Below are 1159 nucleotides of genomic sequence, written 5' to 3' on the forward strand. Positions count from 1 at the left end.
TATATATTCATTAGATCGTTGTTTACACAATACATGTATTACCTTTGCTGTCTGTCTCTTCAGATTGGACATATCCCTTTCCCAGCCCCCTCTAGTTCTAGGTAAATACATGTACTTGTAATTGTCATTGTAGCCTTAATTAAACCACGTCTTGGATAATTGCATCCACAGACCTGAGTTCCTCGTCGTGCCGGTCGAGAGTCTGTGGACTCGAACCTTCACCATCTTGAACTCCATGGACAGGCAAAACTACAACCCTACCTCCTCCGACCTGGCAGTCATCCGAAGTGACGGCGCGGTTCTCCTGTTTATGTATTCAAGGATAACTTCATGGTAGAGTAGAAACTGTTTAAGAACGCTATCATTTGTAAGAAAGAATGTGTGTCCCTCTGTCCTATCTATCTATCTATCTATCTATCTATCTATCTATCTATCTATCTATACACCATTCCAACCCACCCAACACCACACTACCCCTCCCCACCCCACCCCACCCCACATCACACCACACCACACCACGCTACATACGCCACACCACGTTTGGCTTTACCATATTAGTCTACTGAATAACACAGCACCACACTACAGCATACCACACTGAAACATAATATAATTTTCGCATACCACACTATCATTTTTTTCTTGTCTCGCACAAGAATACTAAAGTTGTCGGTTCCCAACCACTAGGTGCCCCGTAGACATTCGGAAGTTTCCATTTGATGTCCAGTCCTGCAAACTCATGATCGCCGTGCTTGGCTCCACGTACGACAAGATCAACATTGAAGATTCGCAGCTGCTGACGGAGATCTATCTGTGAGATATCTATCTGTGAGACTATCTGTAAAACATATATCTTTGATAAATCTGTGGCCCAAATGTTGGCTTCGTTTCCGGTAATTCACATACTGTTTGTCTGTTTCTGATTTAGAGGCTTGCTATACAATCAATGGCTCCTTCTCCTAAACGAAAACAGTGTATGTGTGTGTGTATGGGTGTGTTTGTGTGGGTGTGTGGGTGTGTGTGCTTGCGTGTATGTGTGTGTGCATGTTTGTGTGCATGTTTACGTGGACGTGAGTGTGTTTTTGAGTTTGTGTGTGTTTGAGCTTTTGTATGTGTGTGTGGGGCTGTGTGTAGTTAAGTTTTGTCAGGGACTATGGGG

General features: G+C 43.7%; 1 protein-coding gene across 1 annotated transcript in view; it reads left to right on the forward strand.

Moving 5' to 3' along the window:
* Window positions 1-1159, forward strand: part of LOC101863965 (neuronal acetylcholine receptor subunit alpha-3) — a 7802-nt gene that overhangs the window by 4842 nt on the left and 1801 nt on the right. Inside the window, exons 3-4 of the mRNA XM_005093543.1 lie at window positions 172-312; window positions 688-813. Coding sequence (XP_005093600.1) covers window positions 172-312; window positions 688-813 — 267 coding nt within the window. The remainder of the gene's footprint in view (window positions 1-171; window positions 313-687; window positions 814-1159) is intronic.

This window comes from Aplysia californica, unplaced genomic scaffold (genome assembly GCF_000002075.1).
Source record: "Aplysia californica isolate F4 #8 unplaced genomic scaffold, AplCal3.0 scaffold00065, whole genome shotgun sequence".
NCBI lineage: Eukaryota > Metazoa > Mollusca > Gastropoda > Aplysiida > Aplysiidae > Aplysia > Aplysia californica.